This window comes from Panthera uncia, chromosome A2, assembly GCF_023721935.1.
Source record: "Panthera uncia isolate 11264 chromosome A2, Puncia_PCG_1.0, whole genome shotgun sequence".
Taxonomy (NCBI): Eukaryota; Metazoa; Chordata; class Mammalia; order Carnivora; family Felidae; genus Panthera; species Panthera uncia.
This window is the reverse complement of record NC_064816.1, coordinates 14744004-14762776: the sequence shown is the minus strand read 5'-3', so window position 1 is coordinate 14762776 and position 18773 is coordinate 14744004. Positions and strand designations below refer to the sequence as shown.

Below are 18773 nucleotides of genomic sequence, written 5' to 3'. Positions count from 1 at the left end.
TTTTTTATTTTTTTAAGTTTATTCTAAGAGGGAGAGCACGTGCATGAGCGGAGAAGGGGCAGAGAGAGAGGAGGGGGAAAATCCCAAGCAGGCTCTGCACTGTCAGCACAGAGCCCGATGCAGGGATTAAACCCACCAACCGTGAGATCATGACCTGAGCCGAGATCAAGAGTTGGACGCTTAACCGACTGCACCACCTGGGTGCCCCGCAACTAAACCAGTTTATCTGCTTCCCTAGGGATACAGACTTAGGCTAGTTGTACTTTTTTTTTTTTCCTTTTTTAATTTTTTTTTAACGTTTATTTATTTTTGAGACAGAGAGAGACAGAGCATGAACGGGGGAGGGTCAGAGAGAGGGAGACACAGAATCTGAAACAGGCTCCAGGCTCTGAGCTGTCAGCACAGAGCCCGACGCGGGGCTTGAACTCACGGACCGCGAGATCACGACCCGAGCCGAAGTCGGACGCCCAACCGACTGAGCCACCCAGGCGCCCCAGGCTAGTTGTACTTTTATGACCACTGCAAGGCTGCCTCCAAGCACCATGTCACCTTTATTTCTCAGATTGATTGCCACTTTTCCCTCACGAGCAGACTATGACAGGAACAGAGATGTAAGGAAAATTTAAAGCAAAAATTGGGAAGTAATATGTTCATTTCGTTCTTTTTGGGCAGCGGGTGGAGAGGCCTTACATTGAAACTCAGCAGTGGAGTGCATCCGCTGTAGACCCACGTAAATCTGCCCTTTGGCAGAAGCTGATGGGTTTTGCCTTGTTACGCTCTATCTGGGAGGGCACTGCCCCCTCCCACCACTGGGTGCCTTGTGATAACCAAGGCCCCCGGGTGCACGTACTCGGGTGTGTATTTCCTGCTCTGACCCAGGCCTGTCTGCTCTGTGGCCCCACAGGAGGACGCTGGCCGCTGGCTCCTCTGCCTACCTGTGGAGACCCCCCAGCCGAAGCTCCAGCATGAGCAGCTTGGTGAGCAACTACCTGCAGGTAATGCCAGAAAGGCTGGGGACTTCCTCCCTACCGTGTCAGCCGGCGTATGTCCTTGCTGCTTACAATGGGGGGGGGGGGGCTGTTCTCAGACACCTTTTGTTCCAGCCAGAGCAACGTAAACCCTCAGTTATACCCTGTGCTTCCTACAGTCCAGGTTTTTATAACCCAAGAGAATTTAGGCCTTTTGGAGGTTAGATTTTGTTAGAAGCTTTTAAAGTATCTTTTTTTTTTTTAATATTTATTTATTTATTTTTGGAAGAGCATGAGCTGGGGAGGGGCAGAGAGAGAGGGAGACAGAATCCGAAGCAGGCTCCAGGCTCCGAGCTGTCAGCACAGAGCCCGACGTGGGGCTCGAACCCACGAACCGTGACATGATAACCTGAGCCGAAGTCGGACGCTTAAACCGACTGAGCCACCCAAGGTGCCCCGAAGCAGTTTGGCACTTGGGTTAAAAGCAGCTGACTGTCCCCCGTGAGTTGTGTGACCCTGGGCAGACCACTCACCCTCTTAAAACCTCAGCTGTCTCATCTAGAAAATGGGGGCATGAAAGTCATCGTAGCTCACGAGGTGATGTTGCGGACTGAGTGACGGAGTGCACGCACAGTGCTTCCGGGCTGGACATAGACCAGTGAGTGCTCAGTCGGTGTTCGTGGGCGGGGTTAATTTTGTTAACTGTGTTAGAAAGTGAATGTATCATAGCTGCATGTAGTTCTATAGGAAAGAGCAGTGCAGTTAAGAACAAGATGTAAAAATAGGAAAAGCATTAAGACTGGCGAATAAATGGAGCTTTAACTCTGTTTTGTGGTTGAATCACAACAGGAGTTGTAGGTCTGGAGCGGTGGTGGACAATAATTTGAATGTAACTTAACGAATCTAAGCACCAGTGTCCATTACGCTCCCAAAGCTACGGGAGGCTGGATGGGACACGCGGGTTCCGAGGCCCCGGGCGGAGCTCACGTGTGTGGGTTGTGCCTTTAGGATGCGCCCTGACCTCCTGCAGCTCGTGCTTCCAGCCCTTTGGCTAGCTCGATAGACCAGCCTTACGTCCCGTGATTGCTGTAGTTTGGTCTTTGTTCTCATTAAACTCGAGCGCTTTTCCCAGGAGCCGCGTAGCTTCCGTGCCAAAGCCACTTGTGTTCTCTTTCTCCTCCCCAGACTCAGGAGACGGCCTCCAGCTTTGACCTGAGCGGCCCCTTACACAACGAGGCGCTGGAGGGCTTCGACGAGATGCGCCTGGAGCTGGACCAGCTGGAGGTGCGGGAGAAGCAGCTGCAGGAGCAGGTGCACCAGCTGGACACAGAGAACCAGGAGCTGAGGGCGACCGTCAGCCTGCTGGGGGAGCAGCTGCAGACGGAGAGGGAGAGGGGCCGCGCCGCGGCTGAGGACAACGCCCGCCTCACTCGCCTGGTGGCCGAGCTCCAGAAGCAGTGGGAGGTCACCCAGGCCACACAGAGCGCCGTGAAGGAGCTTCAGGAGTGCCTGCGGGCCCTGGAGCGGGGAGTGGCAGAGAAGGAGGAGGATTCCCACTCGGCCCTGCGGCGGCTGGAGTCCGTGCTGCAGCCTCTGGCCCGGGAGCTCGAGGCCGCGTGGGGCTCGCCGGACAGGAAGAACCCGCGGTCGGCAGAGCGGGAGGCAGATTCGGTGTCCGCTCCGGTGCCGGACACGCCGGGGCGGCGGAAGCCCCTCCCCGGGGACCCGGCGCCGGAGACCCAGGAGCTGGGGGAGAAGCTTCGGGCCCTGGAGAGAGAGCACGCCAAGGTCCAGGAGCTCAGCAGGCAGCAGAGCGCCCAGCTGGCGCAGCTGGCCGAGGAGCTGCGGCTGAAGGAGGAGGCCCGGGCCGGCCTGGAGCACCGGCTGGAGGAGCTGGCCGGGAAGGGGCAGGAGGCCACCCGGCTGCGGCGACAGCTACACGAGGCCCTCGCCCACCTGAGCTCCCTGGAGGAGGAGCTGGCAGAGGTGAGGCAGGAGGAGCGGCAGCGGCGACAGGAGAAGGAGTTGCTGGAGCAGGAGGCCGGGGCTCTGGCGCGGCAGCTGCGGGTCCTGGAGGCCCAGCTGGCGCAGCTGAGCCAGCACGTGGGTGACCTGGAGGAACAGAGGCAGCAGCTCGCCCGGGACAGAGACCACCTGAGCCAGAAGGTGGGGGCGCTGGAGCGGCTGGCCGAGCAGCCGGGGCCCCCGGGCGCCACCCCGCGGCAGGCCTCCGGGGGGCCGGAGGAGGGGCAGCGCAGCCCACAGGAGGGCCAGACAGGTGGCCCCGAGACGCCAGGGGGCGGACGGGAGGAGAGGCTCCAGCAGGCCGACGGGGAGCTGAAGAAGGAGCTGCAGAAAGCACTGGAGCGCAACCAGCTCCTCGAGGGCAAGCTGCAGGCCCTGCAGGCCGACTACCAGGCGCTGCAGCAGCGGGAGGCGGCCATCCGGAGCTCCCTGGCCTCCCTGGAGTCTGAGCAGGCCAGCATCCGGCACATGGGAGACCAGATGGAGGCGAGCCTCCTGGCCGTGAGGAAGGCCAAGGAGACCATGAGGGCCCACGCGGCGGAGAAGGAGGCCGCCCTGCGGAGCAAGGAGGCCGAGTGCCAGCAGCTGCAGGAGGCAGTGGGGCAGTGCCGGCAGCGGGCAGAGGCCCAGGAAAGGGAGCTCAAGGCTCTTGAGAGCCAGTGCCAGTGGCAGACCCAGCTGATCGAGACCCTCCGTGCGGAGAAAGGCCAGCAGGGGCTCGGCCCCCCCGAAGGCACCGCCCCCCGGGAGCCGGGGGCCCAGCTGGCCCCGAGTCAGGCAGAGCCAGAGGCCCGGCAGGGGGAGGCGGGGGTGTCAGACCTTCAGGCCGAGCTCCAGGCAGCCCTGGGTGACCGGGAGAAGGCCCAGAGCCAGCTGAGTGTGGCCGAGGCCGCTCTGAGGGAGCACAGGGCCCTCGTGCAGCGGCTGCAGGAGCAGAACGAGGCCCTCAAGAAGGCCCGCGGTCGGGAGCCGCCGCAGGGCTCGGGGCACGAAGGGGCGCCGCGGGAGGACAGGGCCGAGGAGGAGCAGTCCCAGGCAGGACACGGCTCCCGGGAAGCCCCGCTGGGACAGGCCGAGCCGCGGGAGCAGTTGCCCGGGGCCAGCGCAGACACAGCCGAGCCCCACGCCCACCGCTGCACTCAGCTCGTGGAGAAACAGCAGGCGGAGGAGGCCCTGGCCCGCGCCGTCCGGGAGCTCCGTGACGCCAGAGAGGCGGCCTCACGGGAGCGGGAGGGCCTGGAGCACCGAGTGGCTGGGCTGCAGCGAGAGAAGGACAGCTTGCAGGAGAGGCTGAAGGTGGCCGAGGAGGCGGCCCGCTCCTTGCCCGGCCTGCAGGCCCAGCTGGCCCAGGCCGAGCAGCGGGCGCAGAGCCTGCAGGAGGCCGCACGCGAGGAGCTCAGCGCTCTCAAGTTCCAGCTGAGCACCGAGATCATGGACCACCAGAGCAGACTGAAGGTAGTCCCGGCCTCGACCCCCGCTGCGGCGGGGCCCGACGGGCCCACGAGAGGATAGGACGCGTCTGCAGCCATGTGGCACGCGACGGCCTAAGAATGTACCGGGCAGCCGGGCAGACATGGCTAGGCCACAGCACCCTTCCCCCGCCCCCCCGCACTGACACTTTAGGGCACGTGTCCAGAGCAACGCCCCAGCCCAGAAGTCTAAACCCAAGGTGGTTGCAGACACGTTTGGCTCACACGGAGTGGCTTTTTAAAATTAGTAGCCAGCATTTAAAGAGCCAGATGTTTACAAATTCAGTCTGGGGGCTTCCTTTAAAATCTCAGAAGATCTCAGAGACTGTGCCCTCCTTGCCACCCGGCAGCAGTCGCCAGGAGCTGGGTGGTGGCTGCCCCCTTTCAAGGACACACGCACCCTTTGGTGTTTTCCTTACACTCGTTTAGGTACTTGCCCAGCCCCTCTGGGCCTGTGAGTTTGAGACCCTTGCCCTAGCCTCTGGAACCTACTGCAGGCACCAGCACGTCCCGCCTGCGAGCCCTGTCCCTGGGTTTTCTGGCCCTTCACGTGCCATCCTGATGATAGGCGCCGTGGTAAGAAACTGGCTCAGTTAGTTTGTCACAAAGCCCTTGGGATAGACAGCGGGCTCCCACGTGCCTTCGGACTGCACAGAGAAAAAGGGTTAAGAGTGGCTACGACCCAGGACACGAGCAGGATGGCCGTGGGGTTTGGGCTTCCAGACTTGCTCGTTTGCACCGAGGTCTGTGCTCACTCCCAGACACAGATGTGCCTCCCGCGCTGTGTCACCCATCCTGTGCTGCTCCGTGTGGCTCATGGGGCACTTTTCTTCTTCCAGAAATTAAACCCTAAGTTTGAGGACCAAACTCAGTTTCTTAGTAAGCTTGAAAGGATGTTGTCACCAGTGAAGCCCAAAGCTTACTGAGTTTGGTGCAGAAGAGAGGGGTAGCTTGTTTTTACCCATTCGGGGGAATGGGGCTGCGGGGGGGGGGGGGGTCTCCGTATGTCAGGACCCCACTTTGACGACCCTTCTCCCATCATCTCCAGGCTGCCAGTGAAGACTGCGGGAGCCTCAGGGCCCAGCTGGAGGAGCGAGGCCGGCAGCTGCAGGCCGCCGAGGAGGCTGCGGAGAGGCTGAAGGTAGGCCCCGGGGAGTGTGCTGACCAGCGGCCCGGGAGCCTGGGGTGCCCACCTCTGCCCGGTCGTTCCCACCCCAGTGTGTGCGCCTGTCAGGGAACAGGGCCCGGCATGCTTTCCACTGGACCTGTTAGGAGGGCCGCCCGCAAGGCTCCCAGTTCCCGAGCCGGAGCTCCCGTCCGTACGGCCCTGTAGGCATCCTGAGTGTGCACCGCAGCCTTGCACCGCAGCCTTCTACCTCCTGGACCCCTGGCTGGAGCTGCCAGCTGTGGTTTCCAGCCAGCCCTATGGAAAGGAAACAGACTGTGCTCCTCAGCCGTCTCTGCAGGCGTCTCTTGAGCCGGTGGTTCTGAACCCAGGGGGAGCCCTGCCCCCAGCCACCCCTCCGAGATTCGGATTCCTGCGGCCCCCCCCCCAAGCACCCCAACGCCTTGCAATTAATACTCGGGGGCTAGAATTACAAACAGGAGTGTGTCACGCCCCGCCAGCGCAGACCAAAGGTTCTTGGCCTCTTGAACTTAAAACCCCCTCCAGTTAAAAGAGACCCAACCAGATGGGGCGGAGAGCCAGGTCCCTTCCCGGCCTGCCTCGAGGGCTCTTGTTAAGACACTCTTGCTAAGCGTCTTCTCCTCGATGTCCTGTGCCAGGCCACCCGGGCAGAGCTGGGAGAGAAGCTGAACTGCACCAGCAAGCGTCTCGCAGAGTGCCAGGCCGCCCTGCGGAAGAAGGACGAGGAGGGGGCTGTCCTGCGCGAGAGCTTGGACAGGTTAGTTACACGGTCCGCCCGCACAGCCAGCGGTGGGGGCTTTGGGGAAGGAGGGCTTTGGTGCAGTCACGTAGAAGCGCGGCCGCTCGCATCGGGTGAAAGAAGACCTTTTCCAAGAAAAGCCACAGGCTCGGAAGGGGCTTTGCCAGAAGCGTACCCCAGAGGGCCGGCGGCGTCAGACAGCACGTAGGTGATGGCGACAGGAGCGCAGGCCAGACCGTTTGGCTCGAGTCTGTTTCCCTGACAACTGCCCCACCAAAGTACTCGGACAGATAGCTCTGCATCTGGTCTTGTGTTAGGGTACTGGCGTGTGTGTGTGTGTGTGTGTGCGTGTGTGCATGCTTCCCCACTACGAGCTGTGACTCGAGCTCTTCCTCTTTTCTTTTGTGAAATGAGAGTCTGCAGGTTGGGGGTTGGGGAAGCCTTCCGGGCACCTGCCGAGGGTGAGTGAGTGTGCCCGGCACCAGGCCGGCTTATCTTCCTGCAGACTCTTGCCGCTGCGTCTGTGTCTGTCCATGGTGCTGCCACCCTCCATCATGACTGTCTAACCTTGGAGGATGGCCCTACTTGTGCAGCCCCGAGGCCGCCCCGAGCTTCCTCACTTTCAGGCGATGGGGGGCGGGGGGGCTGGGGTTGGGCATCATTTGGTGATGAGGCCAAGCCAGTCCTGCCGGGGATGCTGGGTCCCAGTTACCTGGGTGCCCCCAGCGAAGACTGGCACCCCGCACTGTCCTGAGGCTTTCCATTCTCTGCCCGTCCCTCATCGCCTCCCACCGCCCGGCTTCTGAGGTGGGCCCAGGCCCAGCGTGAGATCTAGAGCACGCTGGGTGTTCAGTAACCCGGATGTACATCTCTTCCCATCTGACCCCTCCAGAGTTCAGACCCCGTAGGGCTCCTGCTGCCCAGTCGTGTTCACGCGGTAATAAAAGTAGCAAGAACCTCCTAAGTTGGTGGCATTAAAAAAAAAAAAAAAAAAAATGCATGTTTGTAAGATCTCAGAGTAGTTGTTTTAGCTGCTCAATGTCGCATAATCCGCCTGCCCAGGATTGGATTTTACTTTACTCATCGGGTGCACGCCCACGGGGTCATTTTGGTGGACGGTGTCTAGTAAACCACTTCCCGACAGCTTTATACTGGGCGTGGGAAGACTGGATTAGATAGAGATTAATTAGTCTCTGCAGAGCCCTCTGTCTCGTGGAGCTTCTGTGAATGCCTTGCCAGGCCTGGGGGTTTGTAGCACATCCCTGGGAAACCACTGCCCTCGGGGCCAGGTGAGCCGCGGGTGGTGTGGGCAGGGCCAGGAGGACCATGATTTGGCACCACGGAGACGAGGGGACAGAGCTCCTGAGGCCTCCGGGCCGTCGGGTCAGCACCTGGCATTGCCTGTCGAGTGCCCACTGTGTGCCCAGCACCCGCCCCGTGCACAGAGCCCCAAAGACACCTGGGAGACGGGTCCTCGTCCGCGTGGTCACCTCCAGGGAGCTACTCCTGTGTTCTTTCTGTCCCGACTCTGTTTTCCTCTTGCAAACCTCCCCAGCCCCAGCCCATGAACCATACCCGTGGGGCTTCTCTCATAACCTCAGTGCGGCCTGAAAACCAATTGGGTGGAGTTAACTCAGCTGAGGTGCTCCCAGCAGCCTGAGGTCACCTGCCCTCCCCGAATGTCCACTGTATTGGCTGCAGGGGCTCGTGTGTGAAGAGTCTGGGTGTGCGAGGGGGGTTTTGAAGGCCAGGAGGGTACGTAACCTGCGAGCGGGTGGTACCAAGGGGCGCCCCCACCGTGAGGGGGAAAGGCTGGGAGGATGGCGGGAGCCTTCGTTAGAGGGCTGAGTTAGCCCAGAGGCCTGGGGGAAGCCGGAAGTAGGAGCCACTCAGTAAACTCCCCACCCCTCCACCAGGACCCAGAAGGAACTCGAAAAGGCCATGACAAAAATCCAGGAGTATTACAACAGACTCTGCCAGGAGGTGACGAACCGGGAGAAGAATGACCAGAAGATGCTCGCAGACCTGGATGACCTGAATAGAACCAAGCAGTACCTGGAGGAGAGGCTGATCGAGCTGCTCAGGTGAGAGTGTGGGGCGAGCAGCTGTCTGCCCCTCCCTCCCCCGCCCCGAGCTGGGTTTCTCTGTAAAGAGAGGTAGCTGTTCTTGAAAGGTCTGTTCGCGGGAAGGGGGCCCGTGTCCGTCTGTGCTGTGTTGTTAAGGCCTCCCACACGGACAGGGGCTGCTTGGGCCCTCGGCAGCCTCGTACGAGTGGATTTCACCATTCCCACCAGGGCTCAGCTGAGTCTGTGTTGTCACACTGCCGGGGAATCATTTTTCAAGCCTCTGTGTGCGTAGCCATGAGAGTGACGGCAAGTGCCGTCTCGTATCCTGAGGAATCTCTCCATCCCCTTGCCCCTCTTTCACGAGCCGTTTTCCCCTTCTCCTCCGTCCCACCTTTCCCCAGTGCCGGGCCTCCCAAACCCGTACACCTGCAGGTGGCATCGCAAGTGTGTGAGCCGGGCCGGCTGGGCCCTCGGAACCCGGAGGACACACGTGCTCTGCTCCTGCCGCTTGGTGCCACACAGGCATCGGGCCTGGCTTGCCACATCGCCTCCCCTCTGAAGAAAAGGTGCAAGCCCGGACTTTCACGTGAAACTGGCCTGACTTTTCAAGTTGGCAAGAGTGGTTCAAAACGTTTTTTTTTCTTGTTTATATTTTTCTGTTTTCTTAAGTTTATTTACTTATGTTGAGAGACAGAAAGGGAGAGACCGCACGAGCTGGGGAGGGGCAGAGAGAGGGAGAGAGAATCTCAAGCAGGCCCCACGCTATCAGCGCAGAGCCCGACGGGGGGCCTGATCTCACGAACCACGAGATCATGACCTGAGCCGAAACCAAGAGTCAGAAGACGCTCAACCAACTGGGACACCCAGGCGCCCCTAAAGTCTTAACTTTCTCATATGGAAATTTGCAGATGTACAGCAACAGGCCAGCACAGTGCACCCCAAGTACCTGCCCCCCGCTTCAGCGTCCTTCACCTCGCGGCCAGTCTTGTTTCATCCAGAGACCCGCCGTGTCCCTCACCCCCCCCAGATTATTTTGACGCAGATTCCAGATATATTATTTCATCTCCAAATGTTTCAGTACGTGCTTCTCTTAAGACAAGAACTCTCCATTTTGTGCCACCACGGTGTCATCGCCGTGCTTAAAAATTAACCGTGGTTCCCAATATCATTAAGCATCTGGTCAGTTTCGTGTTTTTCCTATTGTTTTTTCCTTACATTTTTTTCTAATGAGGATCTGGATCCATACGTTGCATGGCGAGATGTTAGATCTCTCTTACTTAGTCTGATTTGGCCACTGTGTCTCTAACTTTTTCTTCACAATTTACTTTTGAGGAAGCTAGGTCTTTCGTCCGGTAGAGTTTCCCACAGCCTGGATTTTGCCAGTTGTGTCTCCATGGCACCACGTAACATGTTCTCCCAATCTTTGTTATTTCTTGTGAATTGTTAGCCGAAACCAGAGCCGTGGTTCTCTACCCTACGTGCACATTTCAGTCCCTAGGGGAGCTGTTAAAATGATACCCACGTCCAGACCCCACCCAGTCCAACCAAACTGGAATTTCTGGGGTGGGGCCCAGGGATCAGTGAGCCAGAGTGGAGAACCACTGCTCTACTAGAGGCTGGCTCAGACCCAGATTCAAAATGTTCTCTCAAGAACGCCTCATAGAATTGGTTTATAGTTTGGGTCTTTTCCTTCAGGAGCCCACGTAAGATCTGATTAGCCCATTCTTTGCGATGTTCGCAGCCTAAAAGCACTGCCTAAATCTGCCAATTCATTTGGGGTTGCAAAATGGTGACACTAAATTCCACCTGATCTGGAAGTGTAAAACCTCTGCCCACGTATCATCGATTTGCAGATTTGGGACTCAGGGCACTTACGACCTGTGAGCTCAGACATGTTCTTGAGGGGTGTGATGGAGAAGCCCGAGTCCTGACTGCGTTCCCGCATTTCAGGGAGTGGGTCCCTGGCCTCCTGGGGACAGAAGGGATGGGCTGTGGACCTGCGGGGAGGGTGATGCCGGTCCAGGGCATGAGTCTTCCTGCTTCCTGACTACAGCAGGCACCTGAAGAACCTGTCAGTTGCATGCCCTGGCTTTTGTATTTAAGGGGAGAGTCTGTGGCCTTGGAGTCCATTTCTGGTGGTGGCATCAGTTTGTCACCGGACCTCAGTGGCTCTAGTGTTACTCTTTGGGACTGAGGTGCTGTCGGGGCTGCCTTGACCTTGGGATGGTGGCCGGGGTTCCATCTAGGAAAGAAGGAAACCTTCCCAGGTCAGAAGTTGTAATAGCAGCAACACGGAAACCTGTGTGCGCATCTGCCCTGTGTGTCAGGCATGTTCTGACACCTGCCAGACCTTTCTGGAAAGCCTCCCTGTGCTTCCGGTCTTGCGTCCCGGAGCGCATAGCATCTCCCTGAGGAGTAAGGGAAAGTAACATCCCATCAGGCTTTCCGGCGAGGACGCCTTTCATCTCCAACGATTACTTGTTACTTGAGCAGACCATAAACACATAAGGGTTTCTGAATACATGTATGATTCGTGTGGGCAGTACATTCGAGGTCCTTGGGCTCGGAGCACGCCGTGTGTCCTATAATTATGACAGCCTATTACACCTTAAACTCCAGGTGACCGTGTACAGCATCGTTTAGATCCCTGAGCAGTGTGTGGCCCGTGCGGGTGCTGGCAGCTCTTTGCGGCCGCCGGCACCCCGTACGTGCATCACGGTCCCCTCTGCCCGCACACACGTGCCGTCAGCTGAGTCTGGGACCGATGCAGGGGACAGACGAGTGTTTCCAAGTGGAGTGAATCTTCCTTCCACGTCTTGGGAAATTTGCACTCGGTCTTCGGACGTGATTCCGGGATCACCCTGCTGTTGTCATGGATTCCTCTCTGATTCTGATGTGGCTCTGTCCCAGGGACAAGGATGCTCTCTGGCAAAAGTCGGACGCCCTGGAGTTCCAGCAGAAGCTCAGCGCTGAGGAGAGGTGGCTCGGGGACGCGGAGGCCAGCCACTGTCACGACTGCAAGCGGGAGTTCAGCTGGATGGTGCGGAGGCACCACTGCAGGTCAGCGGGCGGGGCGCAGGCGCCGCTGTGTGTCTGGGAGGAGCACGTGGCCATCCGGTCTTCAGGGAGCCAGGCGCGGGTCCTGGCGGGCTGTGCAGGGATCCCTGAAGGGGGCGGAGGTCGGGTGCAGGGGTGCGGGCAGAGTCAAGGGGACCCATCCGGCTGTGGAGCAGCCAGAGAGCGGCAGCCGTCGGCCTCCCTCAGGCTGCGGGGACCAGAGGGAAGGCGGTGTTCCTGGAGCCCAGGGAGAGCGGGGGCTGAGGCTTTGCTGGGAGAACACAGACGGCAAAGACCCTCCTAGGGCCCGAGGAAGGGTAGGCAGAGTTATTCCTATAAATCTCAGTGGGGGCCAAGGCAGATAGAAAGTCATCAGCACGGCCCCGGGTGGGTCTGTGGCCCCTCAGAGCCTCTGAACCCCCACGTCAGTGTGTCCCAGAAGGCGGGCTCGACCACGTACCCTATCCCCTGCCTCCCGGCACCTGGGGAAATAAAACGTCGCCTCCCGGTGGGCTTGTCAGGATGGCTTCAGCCGGCATCTCACCAAACTGACCGTGAGGCCACGTTCCTGAGTGGGGGCGGAGCCCCGCCCGAGGAGCCGTGTGGCCTCCAGAGCCCGGTTCTGGTGCCGGGCAGACCGCAAGGCCCGCGGTGCGGCGTCCTCACGGCCCGTGCTTGTTTCACCCCAGGATCTGTGGCCGCATCTTCTGTTACTACTGCTGTAACAACTACGTCCTGACCAAGCACGGCGGCAAGAAGGAGCGCTGCTGCAGGGCCTGCTTCCGCAAGTTCAGTGACGGCCCCGGCTCCCCCGACAGCGCCAGCTCGGGCACCAGCCAGGGAGAGCCCAGCCCTGCGCTGTCGCCGGCCCCAGGCCGAGCCGGGCCCCAGGCCGCCGGAGGCCAAGGTCAGGCTCCCGCCCCTGCCCTCCCCGCCCCCGGGTGCTTAGGGTTCCACCCGCCCCCCCCCCCCCCCCCCCCCCCCCCCCCCCCCCCCCCGGTGGACCACCGAGCCCCCCCCCCCCCCCCCCCCCCGTGGCTGGTCAGCTTAATTCAGTGTTTTCCGGACTCGGGCGTTAGAGAGGCACCAAAAATGTATTGCGCCAATTTGAGACTTTCCGTTTTTATGTAGTTAGGATAGAAAGAGAATTGAAAGGTGAATAACTTTCTCCTGATACGATTCAGCGTTACTTAATGTGAGGTCCGTGTACTTCATAACTCCGTGCGCTACCAGTGGGACGTCCCCCACACCGTGGATAATACTGCCTCCGGAGCCTCAGCCCCAATAACCCCGCCCTCCCAGCGGAGCAGCCACGGGCCCAGAGCTGCGTGGAAATGACCACATCCTTCACCTTCTTCCTGTGGCTCGAGCCACGGCAGGCCGAGGAGGACGCGTTCTCCCGCGCCCTCTCACTGCGCTCGGGGAGAGGAAGTGGGATCCGGTTCCCTCTGCCCCTGCTCCCAGCACAGCCCCGCCGGGCGGGCCAGGCTGCCCTCTCGGCACTGCCCTGGGGATACAGACTAGCAGCGAGGCAGGCCTGACACGGCAGGGGCAGGAGCGAGGCTGGGCCCGGCTCAGGCAGCACCGTCTCCCGCGGCTGGTCCCTCTGGGCTCCTCCTTGGCCTCTGCCTGGGCGCAGGTCAGCCAGCCTTCCGAGATCCCGTGAGTTCCCCTCTTGTTTAACTGGACCATCAAGGAGGTTGGCAGGCCCCGTTCCATATATTGGGTACGAAGAACCACGTCGAGTTGGCAGGATGCACTGTGAACACAGCCTTCCTCAAACAGTATCTTCCTCAAACTCGTTTTTCATTCTTTTTTATCAAGTTTTGGGAGTCCTGTATAGATTCTGGGTAGAACTTGTTTAATAGATCTGTTTCACGGATACCTTTTTCCCAACCAGAAACCCGTCTTTTCACCTTACAAAGAGCGGAAACGTTTTCCAAAACACGGAAGGTTGGAATTCTCATGAAGTCCGATCCATCAATTTTTTTTTTGCCTTATGGATCAATTTTTTTCTTATCTTTTGGGATCATATCTATCTTTGCTTACCCTAAGGACACAAAGATCTCCTGGTTTGTTTGTTTTTCCTAGAAATTTCACGGTTTTAGGTCTGTGAAACATTCTGAATTGATTTTTGTGTATGCTACAAGCCACATGTAGAGATTCATTTTTTTGCATACGGCTGTCCAGTGTTTCCACCACCATTGGTTAACAAGTCCATTCTCATAGAACTGCCTTTGCACCATTTTCTAAAATCAATTGCTCTTATGTATGTGGGTCTGTATCCGGACTTTCTGACTCATCCCATGTATCCATGTGCCTTCTCTTTCACCAATACCACACTGTCGAGATCACCATGGTGTTCTAATGAGTCTTCAAATCAGGTAGAGCGGGTCCCCTCTAGTTTTGTTCTTTATCAGAGTGTTGGCTATCCTAGGTGTTTTGCATATCCATGTAAATTTTATCTTATTTCGTTTTAACTTAAACTCCAGTTAGCTGACTAGACGTATAGGCTAGCATTGGTTTCAGGAATAGAATTTAGTGATTCATCAGTTACATATAACACCCAGTGCTCATCCCAACAGGTGCCCTCCTTAATGCCCACCACATCCCGCCCCCCCACCTCCCCTCCAGCAACCCTCAGTCTTTCTCTGTCTATAAGAGTCTCTTATGGTCTGCCTCCCTCTGTGTTTTTATTTTTCCTAAGTTCATCTGTTTTGTTTCTTAAATTCCACGGATGAGTGAAATCGTATGATACTTGTCTTTCACTGACTGACTTACTTTGCTTAGCATAACGCACTCGAGTTCCTCCGTGTTGTTGCAGATGGCAAGGTTTCATTCTTTTCGATCGCCGAGTAATACCCCGTCGTATGTGTGTATACACACACGTACACACACACACACACATGCATCTTCCCTATCCATTCAGCAGTCGATGGACACTTGGGCTCTTTCCGTAACGTGGCCGTTGTTGGTGGCACTGCTATAAACAGTGGGGTAGATGTGCCCCTTCAAGTCGGCACTCCTATAACCTTTGGATAAATGCCCAGTAGTGTAATTGCCGAGTCATAGGGTAGTTCTGTTTTCAGTTTCTTGAGAAACCTCCATCCTGCAGAGCGGCTGCACCAGCTTGCATTCCCACCAACAGTGCCAGAGGCTTCCCCTTTCTCCGCGTCCTCACCAACAGCTGTCATTTCCTGAGTTAATTTTTGCCATTCTGACAGGTGTGAGGTGGCATCTGTCTCATTGTGATTTTGATTTGTATTTTCCTGACGGCGAGTGATGGTGAGCATGTTTTCATGTGTCTGTGAAACTATCTGGATGTCTTCTCTGGCAAAGTGTTTCTTCATGCCTTCTGCCCGTTTCTTCACTGGATTATTTGCTTTTTGGGTGTTGAGTTTGACAAGTTCTTTATAGGTTTTGGATACTCCCCCTTTAGGAGATAGGTCGCTTGCACATATCTTCTCCCATTCATTCCATCGGTTGCCTCGTTTTGTTGGTTGTTTCCCTCACTGTAGAGAAGCTTTTTATCTTGATGAGGCCTCAATAGTTCATTTTTTGCCTTTGTTTTCCTTGCCGCTGGAGACATGTCTGGTAAGAAGTTGCTGAGGCTGAGGTCAAAGAGGTTGCTGTCTGTTTTGTCCTGTGGGATTTTGATGGTTTCGTGTACCCGTGTAAATTTTAGAATTTAGTTTGTCGGCTTCTACAAGAAATCCTGCTGAAATTTTGACTGAGATGTGCTTTCTAGATCACGTCGAAGAGGATTGACATGTTAACAAAATTGAGTCTTCCAATAAGTGAACATGTATAGCTCTCCACTTGTTTAGGTCTCCTTTGATTGCCCTCAGTGAATCTCCCTCGTTTGGGGCACCTGGTGCTCATTGTCCCTTCCTTTGTCGTCCTCCTTCCTTCTCTCTACCAGCCTCAGAAGGTAGATTCAGAAGTGTGACTGGGTCTATGGAAGGAAACCAGTCTCTGGTCTCCTCCTTCAGCCTGTGTCTCAAGCCCCACGTCCTGCTGCTCTTCCTAGAGCATGGCCTGTCCCACTAGCCCTGTGGTGGAACCGGCTGGAAACTTGGAGCTCGCGTGAACTGTTCTTGCTAAACAGTCCAGGAATCTCCCCTGCCCTGACTCACAGGCAGGTGTTCCAGTGATGACAGAGGGTGGCACTGTGCCAGAGTCCCGAGGTCACTTGTTTTGATTTCTGACATTTCCTGTCTCCTTGTCTATCTGCGTTTCTTTCTGTCTTTCCTTTTTTTCTATCTTCCCTTCTGTCTGCCTTTCTTTCGCCTCAGGCCTGCCGTCACATTTTCCATGCTGTATGCAGGAGCGTGCGTGTGGGTAGGTGGCCGGCACAGGAGTGTCCGTACGGCGTCCCTCCTACTGAGTGGCCTGCAAAGTCAGACACAAGTCCCCCAGTCGGAAGCACAGCGGTCACTGCCACCTCGGGCAGAGGGAGGGTCTTTCCCATCCCCCAGTGGATGGAGATGGAAACACAGGATCCAGACAGAATCTTGGTTTCAAAGGAGGCATAAACAAGTCGTGTCTGTGTCTTCGGGAGCAAGGACTCAGCAGCAGAGAAGTGTGTTTACTTTTCTGTTAGGTTCTTTCCTGATGAGGTTTTGACAGGTTTTTTGTTTGTTTGTTTCTGAATAAGAGGCCTCAGAGAATATGTAAGGGCTTGAATCTCTTTAAGACCCGACTGAGGAGCTTCAGAGCAATCTCTTAATTCATGTGTTCAGCTTCCCTGTAGGCCCCACCGCTTTCTGGAATGTCTCAGCAGCCATTTCTCTCCCATCCAGACAGAGTAGCTGTGGGTTGAGCGGGCACTTAGAGCGTGTCCCGGTGGCCCATCCCGCACAGGTACAGCCCCTCGCCTCCCGGCGTCCCCTCCCCATCCTGTGCGTAACTGCGTGTGTCTCTCCTCTCCCCACCCGCCTCTGTGGCCCAGGTGTAGACGCGGACTGCAGGCCGCCGGACGATGCCGCGTTTGACATCATCACCGATGAGGAGCTGTGCCAGATTCAGGAGTCGGGCTCCTCGCCTGAGACACCCACCGAAACTGACTCCCTCGACCCTAACATGCCCGAACAGTGAGTAGACCTCACCTTTACTTCCTGTGTGCTCACTGGGTGTCGGGCCCTCGTGCCTCCTGATTAAAGGACCAGGAAAGTGAGACTCTGGAAGCAGGATTGGCTGTCTTTGCTTAAGGGAAGGTGCCTCAGAACAGTGCTCGGGACAGTTCTGGAGACTGGAAGTTCCAGGTGAGGGTCCTGGGCTTGCGGACGGCCACCCACCCACTGCCTCTTCACCCGGTTGCCCCGCCGTGCACCCCTCGTGCCTCTCTGTGTCCTGCTGGTCCGTTGGTACTTACTCTCCACCAGTCTTCCCGTTTTTCCAGGCCAGCTGTTTTCCAACCAGGTTTGCGAGGAGAGTTTTGCAAAGGCCAATTTTTAAATAATATGAGGTAACCTCACGAAGTGCCACCATGTTTCCGTGTCAAGAGTTTATGCCAAGGGGACCCACAGGAAAAGGTCAAGCCCCCCACCCCCCACGGCAGCCCTGCTCAGCGTCTCTCAGCCCCTGGTATCGGGCTTAAATGCGGTTTCTACAGCAAAGCACAGACTGCTCAAAAGCCAAGAAAGAATTTACATGGCCCCCCCTGGGTCCAGGCATTTCTCGACCCACTTTCCCTCCAGTTAGGGAGTTTCGTGGTGCACCTGGCCAATACCCACATTCACATCTCTGCCCCTCTCTTCCTGCCCAGGACTCAGAGGAGGGCTAGGATTAATCAGCCAGGATTTCTGCCGTGCAGGAGATGTATTGAATCCTCACGGAGCACTCAGTGCAAGAAATTTTAGGCTTACGTGTATCCCTCCGCACTCCCCTGTTCTCTGACTAGAGGGTGACCAAACGCTCGTGTTGTAGCCTCATGGAGAGAGCCCACAGGATCACCCAGCCCATCAGCCCCTGTGCAGTGCTGCTTCCGCGGTTTTGGGCCTTGCCTTTCCCTTCCTGGAACCCCCGCCTCCTGAAGTGCCCCTGACCCCATAGCCTGCAGTGTTCTCCCAAGGGCACTGAGCCACGGAGCCGCCATCACCTGGCAACTGTACTCCCCGCCAGGTGGGTAGGTGGTGAGGTGAGCAGGACTGGGGCCTCCAGACCTGGGAGGACGGCCTTTGGCTGTCGCCTGCAGGAGAGAGTGACCCCCTGCAGCTCCCTCTTTCCCTCGCCCCTCACCTTCCCCTTTGCCAGTAAGAACAGAAACAGAAGGCACTCTGACCGCTGACAAATACCTGTGTTTCGGTCCCGGGAAATCGGGAAGTGTCCCAGGGAAAGGAAACCACCAGTGCGCTGGCCTGCGGCCCCTAGGGTGGATCTGGGCCTGGCAGTCGGGAGCCTGCGGTCCCTGCGGCCTCTGCTACTCAGCTAAGGGCCTGCACCCTCACACGCCATCTCTGTGCATCAGAGAAGACCCAAGTGTCTCTGGTAGCTTTGTCGTACGTTCTTTTTCTTCCTAAGACCGATCAGAAACGCCAGGACCCCGAGAAAGTGCAGGCGGTAAGCCTGGATTTGCGTAAGCCTCCCTGATGGAACACTTCGAGAAAGAAATCAGCAAGTCCAAAGTAAGAAGTGTTCCGGAAGGGATTGAACACCGGGTGTGTCCAAATCCACAGAGGAAAGAAGGCTGCTTGGAAGCCATGTTGTCGAAAGCCACTCTGCCGGGCACCTTCCTGTGCCGGCCGCCTCTGTGCGTGGCCTCGCTCGGTCCCTGCCCAGCCCTCTGAGGCTTAGGGATTACGGTCCTCATTTTACAGGTAAAGCTGCTGAAGCCTCGGGAGGCCAGATAAGCCGCTCCAGGGCACGGGGTTGTAAGTGTCAGCACTAGGCTTTGAGCCCAGAACCCCTCCCTCCGTCCACAGGCTTGAGGTTCATTCCAAAGAGTTCATTTCTCTTCTCAGGGCCCCACTTCCCCATGTACACATCAGAAGCCTGTGCTCTGCCTCCCGCCCTGCAACGTATACACATTCTGCGGGCAATGAAGTTGTCTGCCTCGCCCTTCCTGGCAGTGAGGGGACAGGCAGAGGTCCCCACACCCCTGAGCAGCCTCCCACTGGCCCCCACTGATGAGAAACAGAAGCACAACCCCTTCCCTGGGGAGAAAAGATGGCGTTCTTCAGAGCCCTCCAGACAAGCCTATCCGCACCCGCTCCCCACGCTCAGCCGAGCTCCCCCTCGGCCTTCTCCAGGGACCAGGTGTCCTTCTGTGCTCGGCACCGAGGGGGCAGGCGGAGATGGAGA

The 18773-nt window shown here is 57.5% G+C and overlaps 1 protein-coding gene across 1 annotated transcript in view; it reads left to right on the top strand.

Annotated features, from left to right (window-relative positions):
- Positions 1 to 18773, top strand: part of FYCO1 (FYVE and coiled-coil domain autophagy adaptor 1) — a 74473-nt gene that overhangs the window by 25587 nt on the left and 30113 nt on the right. The window contains exons 7-14 of the mRNA XM_049640317.1: positions 905 to 995; positions 2154 to 4448; positions 5511 to 5603; positions 6248 to 6366; positions 8265 to 8432; positions 11325 to 11474; positions 12161 to 12378; positions 16423 to 16564. Coding sequence (XP_049496274.1) covers positions 905 to 995; positions 2154 to 4448; positions 5511 to 5603; positions 6248 to 6366; positions 8265 to 8432; positions 11325 to 11474; positions 12161 to 12378; positions 16423 to 16564 — 3276 coding nt within the window. The remainder of the gene's footprint in view (positions 1 to 904; positions 996 to 2153; positions 4449 to 5510; positions 5604 to 6247; positions 6367 to 8264; positions 8433 to 11324; positions 11475 to 12160; positions 12379 to 16422; positions 16565 to 18773) is intronic.